At 46.6% G+C, this 16,937-nt stretch overlaps 1 protein-coding gene across 9 annotated transcripts in view; it reads right to left on the bottom strand.

Moving 5' to 3' along the window:
* MTSS2 (MTSS I-BAR domain containing 2) overlaps nucleotides 1-16,937 on the bottom strand; it is a 309,369-nt gene that overhangs the window by 27,221 nt on the left and 265,211 nt on the right. For 4 of the 9 annotated variants that reach the window (XM_069217481.1, XM_069217477.1, XM_069217480.1 and 1 more), the window contains exons 11-12: nucleotides 2,648-2,758; nucleotides 598-765 (exon numbers count right to left, since the gene is read on the bottom strand). In XM_069217481.1, coding sequence (XP_069073582.1) covers nucleotides 598-765; nucleotides 2,648-2,758 — 279 coding nt within the window. The remainder of the gene's footprint in view (nucleotides 1-597; nucleotides 766-2,647; nucleotides 2,759-16,937) is intronic. The other 5 variants (XM_069217485.1, XM_069217483.1, XM_069217479.1 and 2 more) reach the window with 2 other exon arrangements.

The following is a 16,937-nucleotide window of genomic DNA, read 5'->3' as shown; positions in this document are numbered from 1 at the left end:
CCCCCAAAGGCTGATACACTATTGAAGTCAAAACCCTTTCTGTATCTTACAAATGACAGGATGTGCCAGTCCAGAGCCCTCTTCGGGACCTGTTTAAGACAACTTTATATGAGTATACCTCTTCTGTACATATTAGAAAACAAGGCACATTTGTATCCACAGGACTCTTCTGTAGCCCTAGGGAATAAAACATTTCTTACTTCAAATCCTCCTTTGCTCGCCCCAACATCAAAGTTAAGGACATACCTCAATAATGAAAAGACACTTCTATGCCGATTGAAGAGGGTATGCCACTTCAGTACACAGAACCATATTTTGTGCCTAGCTAAAGATAAGACATTCTCAATCAAGAGAATTTACCTTTTCAATCCACAACTGCTTGAACAGTACAACGCCTCCCACAACCGATCCCTCGTCTGTATCTTTCAAAGGCTGAGACACTTCTCGCTCAACTTCTGTATTCATTAACTCATAATGGCCAAGGCACATCTCGATACAGAACACTTTTTTCCAATTCTCAAAGCCTTAAGCTTTTCAATAGCAACCCTTCACCTTCAACTCTCAAGTCCACACTTGTGCTCATTTATGATCCCATACCTTGGCAGCAATAGTGGCCGGAGACATCCTGGGCCGATGCGGGTCTTCAGTGTTCATTCCTTGGTATCCAGGTCCAAGTTCTGACTCGCGTAGGTGCTCCACGCGGTCCTTCCGGCGTTGTAGTGAGGCCAGCATGGGCTGGTCATAAGGACTGGCCTTGGACCAATCCTGGAAATTACAAAGCATGAAAAGCAAGGCTTGTTTCAAGCAAACCATTCAAAAGAGAGCACAAACAATTTAATCATGGACCAGGTACCGTAAATGACCGGAAAGCTCGAACTACAGGGTCTAGTAATTATTTCAACAGGTGTTCCAGTTTTACCGTAAGTATTTGTAGGTCTGAAAAAATGTACTACTTGCTTCAGAAAATGCTTGAACCTTTAAGCGTTAGCACTGAAATGTGTTCAGCCGACTCATGCAACATCTTCATTGTAGGCAAAGGTACAAGAAATGTATTAACTAAAACAACAATGTCATCTACTTTGTTTCAAGTGAAGAAACATTAAAAGTGTTGTCTCCTGTTAGTTAAAGAAACTATGGAAGTGCTTTTGAAAAATGACCATCAAATGAATACTATTCACCACCAATCACCACACATGCAGTTTACAACTGATGCTACGGCGAGAGATGGGCAGCCAGCTTGCTCCTAGAAACCCCTCCCTTTGGACAGCTGTGCTAAAGGCCGAGATGAAATTGACAGTTGAGTGAAAATGATTGGACGGCACACTGGGGTAAAGTTCAAAGTGGTTTGTTGAGAACTGTATCTATGGGCACCCATGCATACAGTCATTTGAAGCTCATGGAAGTACGGCTCAGAATAACATAGTGGTTGAGTCCAATGAACACAAACACACTGTACTAAGAGGGTACCGAGTAAAAAATGTGTCTTATTCAACAAGTACTAACAGACTTTACTCGGAGAATCCCAAAGAGTTTCAGTACATAGCAATAGGAAACATGACCAACCACAAATCTAGTACTCTGATAAAAATAGTCCAAATAGATCAGTTGCCATGATGGGGAGGGGCAAACCCAGGGAAGACAGCCAATCAGAACCCAGGATGAATGCAGTTGGAAGTATGAGCAAAGAAGCATATGGGCCACTACAAATAAAATCTTGAGAACCGTACTACTGAGTGCCTGAGTAAATTTCATGCAAAAAACATGAGCCAAAAACCTCCTCTGCAGTGATAAGAGGAACTGGAAGCTATTCCAAGCAGAGTAACAGAGGGGTCATCAAAAAATAAACAGCAAGACCAGAAACCCAGCACATGTTTTACAAAATAAAAGCGTGGCCAGATTCAAAGAAAAAACCTTCTCTGTTCTGATGGGTTGTGGTCTGGAATATCGGGCAGGAAAAGTGTTTTACTTTAGTATTATAGCCAAAATATTGAGTACAAAAATATCGAAATGTCAATGCACATAGAGAAGTATAGATTTACTATCCTTAACTCCACATCTAAGTAACTTATGTATATATTGTCAAGGTACATATATGAGAAGTAAGGTATAGAAAATCTATGTATACTTGCCTGGCATTATTTCTGCCCTTGATATTATGGGTATCATAGTAAAGAATAAGGATATTCCCTGCTCGATAGTCAGAAAGGACCCCTCCTCTCTGATGGAAGCTTGGACTTGCTGAAAACAGATGGTGCCACTGCAGATAACTATTGGTGCTCTGTGCATATCCACAGAAAAAAGTAAAAAAGCTTCATATGTGTGCAATTTAAAACTATTGCACAAGAAGTCATTTAATCTCAAGAAAAGCAAACTGCAAATCCGATGTACCATAAAAGAAACACATTTTAATACTACTTCTATGGTGCAAGTTCTATTGACAGTGCCACAGGATATCCTATGTGCCCCCTCATGGGCATGAGGCACATCGCCATCACGAGGAAACTGAGGCAGGATTCAGAGCCGTTCTAAGCCACTTGAATGGTTTTACCCCAGTGTGCACCAGCGGCCCCGTGAACAAAGTGGGAGGACCATCAGAAATGTGCACGGATGAGCTCGAGTGAGATGGCAATGCTGACAAAGGCTTCACCTTTTCACCAGCAGACCACGCCCCTGCGGAACTAACCGAGGTGGGGGAGCTGCATTCGCTAACCGACTGGCACGTTTCGGAGGCCTCTGAAGACGCGGAGCTGGAGGACTTCTGCCGCACCCAAGCGGAGGGAAGGGCCGGCCGCAGCAATGCGATCAAAGAAAGGGGGAAAAGAGAAATGTGGTTAAATAAAAGGGCTGAGCGCAGGCATGCTGGAGGATAAGACACATACCAGGAAGAAAAGTCCATTCTTGGGGATCAAAGGCTTGAGCTTAAAACGTACATGATTTGGTAGTAATTAGTTTTGAACAAGGGGACACAGTTATAACGTTCATGACATTTTAAGGGGAACTCCAGGTGTCTTTTTAGCAATTAAAGTTCCTACTTGGGGCACTTCGGTGGGGCTGTTCAATTCTGTTTCTTCTGCCACAATAGTGATATAAAAGCGCTTTAAAATTGCCTTAAAATTAGCCGGCCCTTATGTGACCGTGGAATGCTTGTCTCTTGAACTCTGCAGGCTCATGAGAGGCACGTAGCAGGAAGTAACATTCTCAATGGTGCAGTTTTCAAATAACAATGTTCTACTAAACAGCAAGATAATAAAAAAGCAATCGCAAGGGTGGTGGAATAGGGGCTCATTCCCTGGAAAGACTGGAGTTCCCCTTTAAGCAATTATTTGGAAAGAGTGTTGCCTGCTTATGACATCACACACCACGTCTGATTGGTCCATACACTTCCATTATGAGTTAAATACCAAATTGGGCATTGCCTTCCCAGCAGTTGAACAAGGAGAGATCAGAAATTACGGACTGATTCTGTTTAGACATCAAGAAGAAAACAGTGGTCCCGATTCCGAGGTGGGGGACAATTTGCAAACAATGTGCAAACAGTACCTTGCACAGGATCGAAATTCTGAATAATGCAGTATAACTCATCTACCAAAGTTTTGCCCAGACAAATTTCAGTAGGTGAGAGCTGCCAAAATTTACTGGGTGAAAATATGTTTTTCAAATTGTGAAACCACAATTAAAAGGTCATTTGGAAACTTAGCAGACCACAAATTATTTCTTCATCTCCTTTGCAAACCTGAGAATTGAGGAACGTACAAGCCAGGCTGGTTCAGATTACAGCCTAAATCATACCATTTGGATATACACGGCTGAGTGCCAGACTTTGGCAGAAACACGCAATCAGCAGCATGTTGGTATTGATCTTTTACATGAGTGGGCTCCTAAAATATTTCAGTGAGCGAAGGTAGTGAGTAGAGAAGAGTCTATCTTACTGGCGGGCCCGTGCACCACTATGAATGCAATAATACTGCAGCCATGAGTAAAGCGGGCACCCTAGAATGTTCCTCGACTTAGCTCGGTTTGCATTTTTAGAAGTAACTGTCTCCAAGCTGCTCTGAGGTATTATTCCTCGAACCCTTGACTTTTCAGGGCTACATCCAATTACATATTTTAAAGAAAGCCTGCACTGTTTATTAATAATGCGAAAGCTAACATTGCCAATAACAGTAGATGGAGCCAGATGTGTAATTTGCTGTGTCGTCTCTTTGTAGACTCAGACATAAGCGGAGCCACTGGAACTCAAGGCACAAGAGGAACAAATTATTCGGCAGGCTTTACTACCTTAATACCACGAAGACTTGACAACAGAAAATATTACTGGAAAGCCTCACATTCCCTTAATGTAGAGTCTAGTAATGGTGCTCACACATTCCAAACATGCCTGTCGTCACACATGTATTAAGGGACAGGCTAGCCTGTCCCAATAAACTATAACAAAAAAATGAACGGAGCACTCTTTAAATAGTTAATTTAAGATCCTAACTGTGTACATGAAATCAAATGTAATATCATAGAGTATCATAAATACTTATACAGTGATAGATAGGGATAACATAAGTATGTGATGGTTCCAAAAATAGACTGTTTCAGTTATCAGTTTTAATACAAACGTTACCAATAAATATGAAGCAATAATTATAAAACAAACACAAAAAGAATACATAAATATCACAAAAATATCACAAACACCTTAAATAACAACATATATATACCACACATTTAACATAAACAATCTAATCCAATTAGGGAAAGAAATTCTTCCAAAGAAAAAAGCTTAAAGTCCAAACGCCAAACAATCCCAATCAGTTCATGGGAAGTGATGTACAATGTCCAATCAATTAGCTTTGGGCAGTAAGAGTTCTTGTCCTCCAATGTAAGCAGATTACACTCCAATCACACTCAGCCGACACGTGTTTCGTCCTCTGAAGGACTTTATCAAGGCTGACAAAAACAAATCATACCACTCTATATAATCACTTGTTTTAAATTACTACTTCAAATAATCTCAACCAAACTTTTAAAATCAAAGTTTGTAATCAATTTCCCTGAGAACCACCACATGCAAGTGAAATTGTTAAAACCAAAAGCAAGTGCAATTATCGTGACTCCTATATCAAAATGTCACAGTTACCCCATCAAAACATATGTATATTAGGGACATACCAAAATCAACATTCCAAGTTTTACATATTGTTATTTCAATTGTTATGTTCCAGGAAACATGTTCATATGGTTTTAATAACCAACAAAAGAAGTAATAACTGTAATGTATTCATGCAGGTTAGTATTACTGACTTAAACCTAAAAAGTGAACGTCACACGTGTCTAAAAGATTAGATACTCAAAATGGTCCCATGAGTCAAATATAACATAGTCCAGTTTCCAGCTCCCCGGTGATGAAAAATTGTTAAATAATGTACCTTATCTTCCTGTACTCAATATAAACTATTTCGGTAATGGTTGAACAATGGAATGCCGAAAAACTGTGCATCTGTAAAAGAGCATAGTAGATCTCCAATGTACAATGGACCAAATCACATGTACTAAGCACACATTGGTCAGTCTGAATACTACACCAACCTGTGTTCAATCGTCTCTAGTCCGAATGTATCCAGTTGGATATGTTCAGTTGTGATAATGTAATCATGGTGTAGCTTCCATATTTAATTAAAAAATCCAAACATTCTTTTTATCTGCAACATATTATGAAATAAGAGGATTTGTAAACTGTAGGAAGTTGGCTCTGTATGTGCTATTTCAAAGTAAGGAATAGCATGCACAGAGTCCAAGGGTTCCCCTTAGAGGTAAAATAGTGGTAAAAATAGATAATACTAATGCTCTATTTTGTGGTAGTGTGGTCGAGCAGTAGGCTTATCCAAGGAGTAGTGTTAAGCATTTGTTGTACATACACACAGACAATAAATGAGGTACACACACTCAGAGACAAATCCAGCCAATAGGTTTTGTTATAGAAAAATATCTTTTCTTAGTTTATTTTAAGAACCACAGGTTCAAATTTAACATGTAATATCTTGTTTGAAAGGTATTGCAGGTGAGTACATTAGGAACTTTGAATCATTTCAATTGCATGTATACTTTTCAAGTTATTGACAAATAGCTATTTCAAAAGTGGACACTTAGTGCAATTTTCACAGTTCCTGGGGGAGGTAAGTTTTTGTTAGTTTTACCAGGTAAGTAAGACACTTACAGGGTTCAGTTCTTGGTCCAAGGTAGCCCACCGTTGGGGGTTCAGAGCAACCCCAAAGTCACCACACCAGCAGCTCAGGGCCGGTCAGGTGCAGAGTTCAAAGTGGTGCCCAAAACGCATAGGCTAGAATGGAGAGAAGGGGGTGCCCCGGTTCCGGTCTGCTTGCAGGTAAGTACCCGCGTCTTCGGAGGGCAGACCAGGGGGGTTTTGTAGGGCACCGGGGGGGACACAAGCCCACACAGAAATTTCACCCTCAGCAGCGCGGGGGCGGCCGGGTGCAGTGTAGAAACAAGCGTCGGGTTCGCAATGTTAGTCTATGAGAGATCAACGGATCTCTTCAGCGCTGCAGGCAGGCAAGGGGGGGCTTCCTCGGGGAAACCTCCACTTGGGCAAGGGAGAGGGACTCCTGGGGGTCACTTCTCCAGTGAAAGTCCGGTCCTTCAGGTCCTGGGGGCTGCAGGTGCAGGGTCTTTTCCAGGCGTCGGGACTTAGGTTTCAGAGAGTCGCGGTCAGGGGAAGCCTCGGGATTCCCTCTGCAGGCGGCGCTGTGGGGGCTCAGGGGGAACAGGTTTTGGTACTCACAGTCGTAGAGTAGTCCGGGGGTCCTCCCTGAGGTGTTGGTTCTCCACCAGCCGAGTCGGGGTCGCCGGGTGCAGTGTTGCAAGTCTCACGCTTCTTGCGGGGAGATTGCAGGGTCTTTAAAGTTGCTCCTTGAAACAAAGTTGCAGTCTTTTTGGAGCAGGTCCGCTGTCCTCGGGAGTTTCTGGTCGTCGTCGAAGCAGGGCAGTCCTCAGAGGATTCAGAGGTCGCTGGTCCCTTTGGAAGGCGTCGCTGGAGCAGAGTTCTTTGGAAGGCAGGAGACAGGCCGGTGAGTTTCTGGAGCCAAGGCAGTTGTCGTCTTCTGGTCTTCCTCTGCAGGGGTTTTCAGCTGGGCAGTCCTTCTTCTTGTTGTCGCAGGAATCTAATTTTCTAGGGTTCAGGGTAGCCCTTAAATACTAAATTTAAGGGCGTGTTTAGGTCTGGGGGGTTAGTAGCCAATGGCTACTAGCCCTGAGGGTGGGTACACCCTCTTTGTGCCTCCTCCCAAGGGGAGGGGGTCACAATCCTAACCCTATTGGGGGAATCCTCCATCTGCAAGATGGAGGATTTCTAAAAGTTAGAGTCACCTCAGCTCAGGACACCTTAGGGGCTGTCCTGACTGGCCAGTGACTCCTCCTTGTTATTCTCATTATTTTCTCCGGCCTTGCCGCCAAAAGTGGGGGCCGGGCCGGAGGGGGCGGGCAACTCCACTAGCTGGAGTGTCCTGCGGTGCTGTGACAAAGGGGTGAGCCTTTGAGGCTCACCGCCAGGTGTTACAGCTCCTGCCTGGGGGAGGTGTTAGCATCTCCACCCAGTGCAGGCTTTGTTACTGGCCTCAGAGTGACAAAGGCACTCTCCCCATGGGGCCAGCAACATGTCTCTAGTGTGGCAGGCTGCTGGAACTAGTCAGCCTACACAGATAGTCGGTTAAGTTTCAGGGGGCACCTCTAAGGTGCCCTCTGGGGTGTATTTTGCAATAAAATGTACACTGGCATCAGTGTGCATTTATTGTGCTGAGAAGCTTGATACCAAACTTCCCAGTTTTCAGTGTAGCCATTATGGTGCTGTGGAGTTCGTGTTTGACAAACTCCCAGACCATATACTCTTATGGCTACCCTGCACTTACAATGTCTAAGGTTTTGTTTAGACACTATAGGGGTACCATGCTCATGCACTGGTACCCTCACCTATGGTATAGTGCACCCTGCCTTAGGGCTGTAAGGCCTGCTAGAGGGGTGTCTTACCTATACTGCATAGGCAGTGAGAGGCTGGCATGGCACCCTGAGGGGAGTGCCATGTCGACTTACTCGTTTTGTCCTCACTAGCACACACAAGCTGGCAAGCAGTGTGTCTGTGCTGAGTGAGAGGTCTCCAGGGTGGCATAAGACATGCTGCAGCCCTTAGAGACCTTCCTTGGCATCAGGGCCCTTGGTACTAGAAGTACCAGTTACAAGGGACTTATCTGGATGCCAGGGTCTGCCAATTGTGGATACAAAAGTACAGGTTAGGGAAAGAACACTGGTGCTGGGGCCTGGTTAGCAGGCCTCAGCACACTTTCAATTGTAAACATAGCATCAGCAAAGGCAAAAAGTCAGGGGGCAACCATGCCAAGGAGGCATTTCCTTACACAACCCCCCCCCAAACGAAAGAGGATGAGACTAACCTTTCCCAAGAGAGTCTTCATTTTCTAAGTGGAAGAACCTGGAAAGGCCATCTGCATTGGCATGGGCAGTCCCAGGTCTGTGTTCCACTATAAAGTCCATTCCCTGTAGGGAGATGGACCACCTCAACAGTTTAGGATTTTCACCTTTCATTTGCATCAGCCATTTGAGAGGTCTGTGGTCAGTTTGAACTAGGAAGTGAGTCCCAAAGAGGTATGGTCTCAGCTTCTTCAGGGACCAAACCACAGCAAAGGCCTCCCTCTCAATGGCACTCCAACGCTGCTCCCTGGGGAGTAACCTCCTGCTAATGAAAGCAACAGGCTGGTCAAGGCCATCATCATTTGTTTGGGACAAAACTGCCCCTATCCCATGTTCAGAGGCATCTGTCTGCACAATGAACTGCTTAGAATAATCTGGAACTTTTAGAACTGGTGCTGAGCACATTGCTTGTTTCAGGGTGTCAAAGGCCTGTTGGCATTCCACAGTCCAGTTCACTTTCTTGGGCATTTTCTTGGAGGTGAGTTCAGTGAGGGCTGTCACAATGGATCCATATCCCTTCACAAACCTCCTGTAGTACCCAGTCAAGCCAAGGAATGCCCTGACTTGAGTCTGGGTTTTTGGAGCTACCCAGTCCAGAATAGTCTGGATCTTGGGTTGGAGTGGCTGAACTTGGCCTCCACCTACAAGGTGGCCCAAGTAAACCACAGTTCCCTGCCCTATCTGGCATTTGGATGCCTTGATAGAGAGGCCTGCAGATTGCAGAGCCTTCAAAACCTTCTTCAGGTGGACCAGGTGATCCTGCCAGGTGGAGCTAAAGACAGCAATATCATCAAGATAAGCTGTGCTAAAGGACTCCAAGCCAGCAAGGACTTGATTCACCAACCTTTGGAAGGTGGCAGGGGCATTCTTTAAACCAAAGGGCATAACAGTAAACTGATAATGCCCATCAGGTGTGGAGAATGCTGTTTTCTCTTTTGCTCCAGGTGCCATTTTTATTTGCCAGTACCCTACTGTCAAGTCAAAGGTACTTAGGAATTTGGCAGCACCTAATTTATCTATGAGCTCATCAGCTCTAGGAATTGGATGAGCATCTGTCTTGGTGACAGAATTGAGCCCTCTGTAGTCCACACAAAACCTCATCTCTTTCTTTCCATCTTTGGTGTGAGGTTTGGGGACTAAGACCACTGGGCTAGCCCAGGGGCTGTCAGAGCGCTCAATTACTCCCAATTCCAGCATCTTGTGGACTTCCACCTTGATGCTTTCCTTAACATGGTCAGACTGTCTAAAGATTTTGTTTTTGACAGGCATGCTGTCTCCTGTGTCCACATCATGGGTACACAGGTGTGTCTGACCAGGGGTTAAGGAGAAGAGTTCAGGAAACTGCTGTAGGACTCTCCTACAATCAGCTTGCTGTTGGCCAGAGAGGGTGTCTGAGTAGATCACTCCATCTACTGTGCCATCTTTTGGGTCTGATGACAGAAGATCAGGGAGAGGTTCACTCTCTGCCTCCTGATCCTCATCTGTTACCATCAACAGATTCACATCAGCCCTGTCATGGAAGAGCTTAAGGCGGTTCACATGGATCACCCTCTTGGGGCTCCTGCTTGTGCCCAGGTCCACCAGGTAGGTGACCTGACTCTTCCTTTCTAGCACTGGGTAAGGGCCACTCCATTTGTCCTGGAGTGCCCTGGGAGCCACAGGCTCCAGAACCCAGACTTTCTGCCCTGGTTGGAACTCAACCAGTGCAGCCTTTTGGTCATACCAAAACTTCTGGAGCTGTTGGCTGGCCTCAAGGTTTTTGGTTGCCTTTTCCATGTACTCTGCCATTCTAGAGCGAAGGCCAAGTACATAGTCCACTATGTCTTGTTTAGGCTCATGAAGAGGTCTCTCCCAGCCTTCTTTACCAAGAGCAAGTGGTCCCCTTACAGGGTGACCAAACAGAAGTTCAAAGGGTGAGAATCCTACTCCCTTCTGTGGCACCTCTCTGTAAGCGAAAAGCAGACATGGCAAGAGGACATCCCATCTCCTTTTGAGTTTTTCTGGGAGCCCCATGATCATGCCTTTTAATGTCTTGTTGAATCTCTCAACTAAGCCATTAGTTTGTGGATGGTATGGTGTAGTGAATTTGTAAGTCACTCCACACTCATTCCACATGTGTTTTAGGTATGCTGACATGAAGTTGGTACCTCTGTCAGACACCACCTCCTTAGGGAAACCCACTCTGGTAAAGATACCAATGAGGGCCTTGGCTACTGCAGGGGCAGTAGTCGACCTAAGGGGAATAGCTTCAGGATACCTAGTAGCATGATCCACTACTACTAGGATGTACATATTTCCTGAGGCTGTGGGAGGTTCCAGTGGACCAACTATGTCCACACCCACTCTTTCAAAGGGGACCCCCACCACTGGAAGTGGAATGAGGGGGGCCTTTGGGTGCCCACCTGTCTTACCACTGGATTGACAGGTGGGGCAGGAGAGGCAAAACTCCTTAACCTTCTGGGACATATTGGGCCAGTAGAAGTGGTTGACTAACCTCTCCCACGTCTTGGTTTGTCCCAAATGCCCAGCAAGGGGAATATCATGGGCTAATGTCAGAATAAACTCTCTGAACGACTGAGGCACTACCACTCTCCTAGTGGCACCAGGTTTGGGGTCTCTGGCCTCAGTGTACAGGAGTCCATCTTCCCAATAGACCCTATGTGTTCCATTTTTCTTGCCCTTGGACTCTTCAGCAGCTTGCTGCCTAAGGCCTTCAAGAGAGGGACAGGTTTCTTGTCCCTTACACAGCTCCTCCCTTGAGGGTCCCCCTGGGCCTAAGAGCTCAACCTGATAAGGTTCAAGCTCCAAAGGCTCAGTTCCCTCAGAGGGCAGAACTTCTTCCTGAGAAGAGAGGTTCCCTTTTTCTGACTGTGTTGCAGTTGGTTTCCCAACTGACTTTCCTTTTCTCTTGGTAGGCTGGGCCATTTTTCCAGACTCCAGCTCTACTTTTTCACCCTGTGCCTTGCACTGTGCTCTTGTTTTTACACACACCAGTTCAGGGATACCCAGCATGGCTGCATGGGTTTTTAGCTCTACCTCAGACCATGCTGAGGACTCCAGGTCATTTCCAAGCAGACAGTCTACTGGGATGTTTGAGGAGACCACCACCTGTTTCAGGCCATTGACCCCCCCCATTCTAAAGTTACCATTGCCATGGGATGTGCTTTAGTTTGATTGTCAGCATTGGTGACTGTATAAGTTTTTCCAGTCAGGTATTGGCCAGGGGAAACCAGTTTCTCTGTCACCATGGTGACACTGGCACCTGTATCCCTCAGGCCCTCTACACTTGTCCCATTAATAAAGAGCTGCTGCCTGTATTTTTGCATGTTAGGGGGCCAGGCAGCTAGTGTGGCTAAATCCACCCCACCCTCAGAGACTAGAGTAGCTTCAGTGTGGACCCTGATTTGCTCTGGGCACACTGTTGATCCCACTTGGAGACTAGCCATTCCAGTGTTACCTGGATTGGAGTTTGGAGTGGAACTTTTCTTGGGACAGGCCTTGTCTCCAGTTTGGTGTCCAGACTGACTACAGTTTCGACACCAGGCCTTTTTGGGATCAAAGTTTTTACCCTTGTACCCAGGATTGTTTTGTGAAGAGGCTCTGGGCCCACCCTCCTGTGCAGGTTTTTGGGGGCCTTTAGAAGACTCTTGACTATTTTTATTTTTGGCTGTCTCACCACCTTTCCCCTGGGGAGGTTTTGTGACCCCTTTCTTTTGGTCACCCCCTGTGGAAGTTTTGGACACCCTAGTCTTGACCCAATGGTCCGCCTTCTTTCCCAATTCTTGGGGAGAAATTGGTCCTAGGTCTACCAGATGCTGATGCAGTTTATCATTGAAACAATTACTTAACAGGTGTTCTTTCACAAATAAATTGTACAGCCCATCATAATTACTTACACCACTGCCTTGAATCCAACCATCTAGTGTTTTTACTGAGTAGTCTACAAAGTCAACCCAGGTCTGGCTCGAGGATTTTTGAGCCCCCCTGAATCTAATCCTATACTCCTCAGTGGAGAATCCAAAGCCCTCAATCAGGGTACCCTTCATGAGGTCATAAGATTCTGCATCTTGTCCAGAGAGTGTGAGGAGTCTATCCCTACACTTTCCTGTGAACATTTCCCAAAGGAGAGCACCCCAGTGAGATCTGTTCACTTTTCTGGTTACACAAGCTCTCTCAAAAGCTGTGAACCATTTGGTGATGTCATCACCATCTTCATATTTAGTTACAATCCCTTTTGGGATTTTCAACATGTCAGGAGAATCTCTGACCCTATTTATGTTGCTGCCACCATTGATGGGTCCTAGGCCCATCTCTTGTCTTTCCCTCTCTATGGCTAGGATCTGTCTTTCCAAAGCCAATCTTTTGGCCATCCTGGCTAACTGGATGTCCTCTTCACTGGAGTTATCCTCAGTGATTTCAGAGGTGTTGGTCTCTCCTGTGAGGGAACCAGCATCTCTGACTATTATTTTTGGAGTCAGGGTTTGAGAGACCCTGTTCTCCCTAGATAGGACTGGTAGGGGGGAATTTTCCTCCAAGTCACTATCCTCTTCCTCTGAGTTGCCACCCTCAGAGGGGTTGGCCTTTTCAAACTCTGCCAAAAGCTCCTGGAGCTGTATTTTGGTAGGTTTGGGGCCCATTGTTATTTTCTTTATTTTACAGAGTGACCTTAGCTCCCTCATCTTAAGATGGAGGTAAGGTGTGGTGTCGAGTTCCACCACAGTCACATCTGTGCTAGACATTTTGCTTCTAAAAGTTGGAATACTTTTTAAGAATCTACAACTGGTTCTAGAATCTAATTCAAACTTTTACAAACTTTTAAACTCTAAAAGAAATGCTAAACAGGATCTAACACAAGGCCCTAGCAGGTCTTTTAAGAATTTAGAAAACTTTTCAAATTGCAAAAATCAATTTCTAATGACAATTTTGGAATTTGTCGTGTGATCAGGTATTGGCTGAGTAGTCCAGCAAATGCAAAGTCTTGTACCCCACCGCTGATCCACCAATGTAGGAAGTTGGCTCTGTATGTGCTATTTCAAAGTAAGGAATAGCATGCACAGAGTCCAAGGGTTCCCCTTGGAGGTAAAATAGTGGTAAAAATAGATAATACTAATGCTCTATTTTGTGGTAGTGTGGTCGAGCAGTAGGCTTATCCAAGGAGTAGTGTTAAGCATTTGTTGTACATACACACAGACAATAAATGAGGTACACACACTCAGAGACAAATCCAGCCAATAGGTTTTGTTATAGAAAAATATATTTTCTTAGTTTATTTTAAGAACCACAGGTTCAAATTTAACATGTAATATCTTGTTTGAAAGGTATTGCAGGTAAGTACATTAGGAACTTTGAATCATTTCAATTGCATGTATACTTTTCAAGTTATTGACAAATAGCTATTTCAAAAGTGGACACTTAGTGCAATTTTCACAGTTCCTGGGGGAGGTAAGTTTTTGTTAGTTTTACCAGGTAAGTAAGACACTTACAGGGTTCAGTTCTTGGTCCAAGGTAGCCCACCGTTGGGGGTTCAGAGCAACCCCAAAGTCACCACACCAGCAGCTCAGGGCCGGTCAGGTGCAGAGTTCAAAGTGGTGCCCAAAACGCATAGGCTAGAATGGAGAGAAGGGGGTGCCCCGGTTCCGGTCTGCTTGCAGGTAAGTACCCGCGTCTTCGGAGGGCAGACCAGGGGGGTTTTGTAGGGCACCGGGGGGGACACAAGCCCACACAGAAATTTCACCCTCAGCAGCGCGGGGGCGGCCGGGTGCAGTGTAGAAACAAGCGTCGGGTTCGCAATGTTAGTCTATGAGAGATCAACGGATCTCTTCAGCGCTGCAGGCAGGCAAGGGGGGGCTTCCTCGGGGAAACCTCCACTTGGGCAAGGGAGAGGGACTCCTGGGGGTCACTTCTCCAGTGAAAGTCCGGTCCTTCAGGTCCAGGGGGCTGCGGGTGCAGGGTCTTTTCCAGGCGTCGGGACTTAGGTTTCAGAGAGTCGCGGTCAGGGGAAGCCTCGGGATTCCCTCTGCAGGCGGCGCTGTGGGGGCTCAGGGGGGACAGGTTTTGGTACTCACAGTCGTAGAGTAGTCCGGGGGTCCTCCCTGAGGTGTTGGTTCTCCACCAGCCGAGTCGGGGTCGCCGGGTGCAGTGTTGCAAGTCTCACGCTTCTTGCGGGGAGATTGCAGGGTCTTTAAAGTTGCTCCTTGAAACAAAGTTGCAGTCTTTTTGGAGCAGGTCCGCTGTCCTCAGGAGTTTCTGGTCGTCGTCGAAGCAGGGCAGTCCTCAGAGGATTCAGAGGTCGCTGGTCCCTTTGGAAGGCGTCGCTGGAGCAGAGTTCTTTGGAAGGCAGGAGACAGGCCGGTGAGTTTCTGGAGCCAAGGCAGTTGTCGTCTTCTGGTCTTCCTCTGCAGGGGTTTTCAGCTGGGCAGTCCTTCTTCTTGTTGTCGCAGGAATCTAATTTTCTAGGGTTCAGGGTAGCCCTTAAATACTAAATTTAAGGGCGTGTTTAGGTCTGGGGGGTTAGTAGCCAATGGCTACTAGCCCTGAGGGTGGGTACACCCTCTTTGTGCCTCCTCCCAAGGGGAGGGGGTCACAATCCTAACCCTATTGGGGGAATCCTCCATCTGCAAGATGGAGGATTTCTAAAAGTTAGAGTCACCTCAGCTCAGGACACCTTAGGGGCTGTCCTGACTGGCCAGTGACTCCTCCTTGTTATTCTCATTATTTTCTCCGGCCTTGCCGCCAAAAGTGGGGGCCGGGCCGGAGGGGGCGGGCAACTCCACTAGCTGGAGTGTCCTGCGGTGCTGTGACAAAGGGGTGAGCCTTTGAGGCTCACTGTAGGAAGTTGGCTCTGTATGTGCTATTTCAAAGTAAGGAATAACATGCACAGAGTCCAAGGGTTCCCCTTAGAGGTAAGATAGTGGCAAAAAGAGATAATACTAATGCTCTATTTTGTGGTAGTGTGGTCGAGCAGTAGGCTTATCCAAGGAGTAGTGTTAAGCATTTGTTGCACATACACATAGACAATAAATGAGGTACACACACTCAGAGACAAATCCAGCCAATAGGTTTTTATATAGAAAAATATCTTTTCTTAGTTTATTTTAAGAACCACAGGTTCAAATTCTACATGTAATATCTCATTCGAAAGGTATTGCAGGTAAGTACTTTAGGAACTTCAAATCATCAAAATTGCATGCATACTTTTCAAGTTATTCACAAATAGCTGTTTCAAAAGTGGACACTTAGTGCAATTTTCACAGTTCCTAGGGGAGGTAAGTATTTGTTAGGTTAACCAGGTAAGTAAGACACTTACAGGGCTTAGTTCTTGGTCCAAGGTAGCCCACCGTTGGGGGTTCAGAGCAACCCCAAAGTCACCACACCAGCAGCTCAGGGCCGGTCAGGTGCAGAGTTCAAAGTGGTGCCCAAAACGCATAGGCTAGAATGGAGAGAAGGGGGTGCCACGGTTCCGGTCTGCTTGCAGGTAAGTACCCGCGTCTTCGGAGGGCAGACCAGGGGTGGTTTGTAGGGCACCGGGGGGGACACAAGTCCACACAGAAATTTCACCCTCAGCAGCGCGGGGGCGGCCGGGTGCAGTGTAGAAACAGGCGTCGGGTTCGCAATGTTAGTCTATGAGAGATCTCGGGATCTCTTCAGCGCTGCAGGCAGGCAAGGGGGGGATTCCTCGGGGAAACCTCCTCTTGGGCAAGGGAGAGGGACTCCTGGGGGTCACTTCTCCAGTGAAACTCCGGTCCTTCAGGTCCTGGGGGCTGCGGGTGCAGGGTCTCTCCCAGGCGTCGGGACTTTAGGTTCAAAGAGTCGCGGTCAGGGGAAGCCTCGGGATTCCCTCTGCAGGCGGCGCTGTGGGGGCTCAGGGGGGACAGGTTTTGGTACTCACAGTATCAGAGTAGTCCTGGGGTCCCTCCTGAGGTGTTGGATCGCCACGAGTCGGGGTCGCCGGGTGCAGTGTTGCAAGTCTCACGCTTCTTGCGGGGAGCTTGCAGGGTTCTTTAAAGTTGCTGGAAACAAAGTTGCAGCTTTTCTTGGAGCAGGTCCGCTGTCCTCGGGAGTTTCTTGTCTTTTCGAAGCAGGGGCAGTCCTCAGAGGATGTCGAGGTCGCTGGTCCCTTTGGAAGGCGTCGCTGCAGCAGGATCTTTGGAAGGCAGGAGACAGGCCGGTGAGTTTCTGGAGCCAAGGCAGTTGTCGTCTTCTGGTCTTCCGCTGCAGGGGTTTTCAGCTGGGCAGTCCTTCTTCTTGTAGTTGCAGGAATCTAATTTTCTAGGGTTCAGGGTAGCCCTTAAATACTAAATTTAAGGGCGTGTTTAGGTCTGGGGGGTTAGTAGCCAATGGCTACTAGCCCTGAGGGTGGGTACACCCTCTTTGTGCCTCCTCCCAAGGGGAGGGGGTCACAATCCTAACCCTATTGGGGGAATCCTCCATCTGCAAGATGGAGGATCTCTAAA

This window comes from Pleurodeles waltl, chromosome 12, assembly GCF_031143425.1.
Source record: "Pleurodeles waltl isolate 20211129_DDA chromosome 12, aPleWal1.hap1.20221129, whole genome shotgun sequence".
Lineage (NCBI taxonomy): Eukaryota > Metazoa > Chordata > Amphibia > Caudata > Salamandridae > Pleurodeles > Pleurodeles waltl.
Note: the sequence above shows the minus strand (reverse complement) of the source record. Positions and strands in the feature narration are given on the sequence as shown.